Source organism: Sorex araneus, chromosome 9, assembly GCF_027595985.1.
Source record: "Sorex araneus isolate mSorAra2 chromosome 9, mSorAra2.pri, whole genome shotgun sequence".
NCBI lineage: Eukaryota > Metazoa > Chordata > Mammalia > Eulipotyphla > Soricidae > Sorex > Sorex araneus.
Window position 1 is genome coordinate 22,831,760 of NC_073310.1, and position 3,189 is coordinate 22,834,948.

Sequence of the window (3,189 nt, forward strand, 5' to 3'; positions counted from 1 at the left end):
GTAACAAGAAAGATCCTCTATTTTTACTTGAATCAAGTAGTGAAGGTGACTTTTATTATTGTATGATTGTCCCACATACTGAAGGAAACCAATCATAAAAAATATTTTAATGATAAATCCTTGTAATTTAAACAAATATGTCATACCACATTTCAAATTTTTTATTCTGTAAAAAAAAAAAAAAACGTTTCAGTGCCTTAAACTGCTTCCTAAGCAGACAAAATAAACATAACAGAGAAACAAAACTGTCAGGGAGATACCACTAAGCAGCAGGTAGGGACTGTAGGGCCAGCCCTCCCGCTTTCTGTGTCCCTTGGGTCTGGCCCTTTTCTGCAGCCACAGACCCCAGGCAGCAGCCCTGAGCCTGGCTGATTTGCATAGCCAGCATCTCTCTCCCTGAGGGGATAAGAGGGAACCAGGAGGAGTTCAGCCTCAGGTGCCAGGATCCCAGCCCCTCACCATGGCCTGGACCGCGCTTCTCCTGGGCCTCCTGGCTCACTGCACAGGTGATGTGACCAGGCTTACAGCAGCCAAAGGCCCAGTGCTTGGGAGCCATTCTGACCCTGAATCTGACCACAGCAGGACACTGGTGTAGGATGTCTGTCACACTGATGGATGGTTATGAAGATGGGGGTCTCAGCAGAACTGACTTTCCTCCTTACCTGACCTCTCCTTCTCTCTTGCAGGGTCTGTATTTTCCTATGAGGTGAATCAGCCGCCCTCATTATCTGTGAGGCCGGGAGGGGAGGCCAAGATGACCTGTGCGGGAAACAACATTGGAAGCTATTATGTTGCCTGGTACCAGCAGAAACCAGACCAGATCCCTGTGTTCATCATATATGACAGCAACCGGCCCTCAGGGATCCCTGACCGCTTCTCTGGCTCCAAGTCTGGCAACCTGGCCACCCTGACCATCACGGGAGTCCTGGCTGAGGATGAGGCCGACTATTACTGCGCAGTACATGGTTCCTTTGACAGCAGCTGGCAGTGAGCACAGTGGCACAGACACTGGGGAAGTAGGACAAGAACCTCCTGCTCTGATCTGGTTCTCACCCTCACTGTGCTCAATGGCTGAGGCCTGGAGTTCAAGAAACTTCCCTGCTCTCTGATCCTGATCTCGAATAAGAGCTGGTTCTGTATGCTCCTGGATCTTCACATATCCTTCAATACACAAACCCCTTGAGGGCTAAATCAATACTTAAGTAGGTAAGGCCCTTGCCTTGCATGCACCCGACCTAGTTTGATACTCTGATTCCCATATGGTCCCCTGACCCTGCCGTGAGTGATCCCTGAGTGTAGAATAGGACTAAGTCCTGAGCATAGTCAAGGTGGGCCCAAAACTAAAATTTAAAAAAAAACCAAAACTTTTAAAACCCTCTATTGGGTCTGGAGCAATAGCACAGCGGGTAGAGCATTTGCCTTGCACGTGGCCGACCTGGGTTCTATTCCCAGCATCCCATATGGTTCGAGTAACACAAGGAGTGATTCCTGAGTGTAAGAGCCAGGAGTGATCCCTGTGCACTTCTGGGTGTGACCCAAAAAGCAAAAAAAATTTAAAAAAATAAAATAAAATAAAAATAAATAAAATCCTTGATGTCCTGAGTTATTCAATTTGATGTATTGAGTTCTTCAACTTTTGTCAACACCTGCTGGTCCAGAGTCCCTCCAGCTGTGTGTGGGGCAGCTGCAGCCACCTCCAATGTAGTGTCTTCACTTCCTCATCCCAGGGCTGTGAAAGGAATTCAGACACCAGGGCAGTCTCTGACTCTCAGTGGCCCCTGGCTTCTTGGGGCCTTCTTGTTATCCCTTTAGTCTTGTCCTTTGATGAGACCGCAGGTCTTTCTTGTTAGAGAAGAACTCCTTGGAAGGAGAAGCACAGGATACATCACCTGCTCACTTATTAGAACTGAGATTTATGACACCTGGATTTTGTACTTTGCTGAAAATTTTTATCAGATGTTTCTTAAACTTCCATGTCACTCTTTTATGTATATTGATTGGAAACAAATATCACATTACTTGATACCCACTCTTGAATGATTCTTTCTAATCATTTAAGCTCCCCCTCTGCCACCTTTTTGTCCTTCTTCTTCTTTAAGGACAAAAACGGGGGAATCTATTTCCCATATCAGACTTATTTACTGTATTTTATTTCTCAAATACTTTTCTTCATTTTTTCTTCTGTGGACAGCTCCCAGCAATACTCAGGAGCTACTACTCACTCTGTGCTCTAGAAGTATTCCTGGCAATGCTCAGGGGACCATATGGGATGCTAGGGACCAAACCTGGGTTGGCCACATGCAAAGCAAACACGCTACCCACTATACTATCCAGCTCCTATTCATATATTTTTATACTGAAACTCTCTCATTCTTTGTCTCCCATTAATTTTTCTGCCATACATTTATTCCAAAAATATAAATTTAAGATAAAAATCATTTTATGAATTAGAGAGGCAATACAGGGGTTACCGTTCTTGACTTGCACCTGCTCTTTCAGGTTTGGATGTTCTGGACCACTTTGGGTCTCCTAAATCCTCTAAGCACTACTAATGACACAAGCCAGGAATAGTTCCTGGGCACCAGTGGTTATGGTCCCAAAAGAAAACAGAAAAATTAAAATGTCTTATATTCTTTCAATAAAACTAAATAACTTCAGTTTCTATCTTCCATATTGACTATCATTATTAGTAGTAGAGGCAAAACTGGATCAAACCAATATAAATGTATTATAAATTTCATGGGTAATCATGAGTATTTTCCTGAATACACGGTTAATGTTATTTTCTTCTAGAATGCAACAGAATTCCTCTTCAGTTAACTCCCGATTTTCATTCCTTTGAATCTCAGGGAAAAATTCTTGGGTCTCATAAATATCAATTCTGCAATACACTGTCACCCACCTATCTCATCTCCTTCCTAATCATTATACAAAACCTATTACCTGTCAATGATCAAAGTGAATTTTAATGGACTCATCATTTTTATCACTTGCCATCCTGTTGTTCATTGATTTGGTCGAGCGGATGCCAGGAACACTGCAGTGGGCTCAAGCAGCGCTCTGGAGAGGATCCATCAAGGCCCAACCCCTTCCCCTGCCATCTCTCTTTGATGTCTGCACTGGTGCCATGTCAGAAGCTCAGCCCCTCAGTATTGCCCAAACCCTGAGCTCCACACTGTCACAGGCCCA

General features: G+C 44.1%; 1 gene segment (V, D, J or C); it reads left to right on the forward strand.

Moving 5' to 3' along the window:
- The first annotated feature begins 459 nt into the window (after positions 1-459).
- LOC129407151 (immunoglobulin lambda variable 3-21-like) lies at positions 460-991 on the forward strand. The segment is given in 2 exon segments: positions 460-506; positions 687-991. Coding segments are annotated over 2 exon segments (351 nt in total).
- Positions 992-3,189: the final 2,198 nt, after the last annotated feature.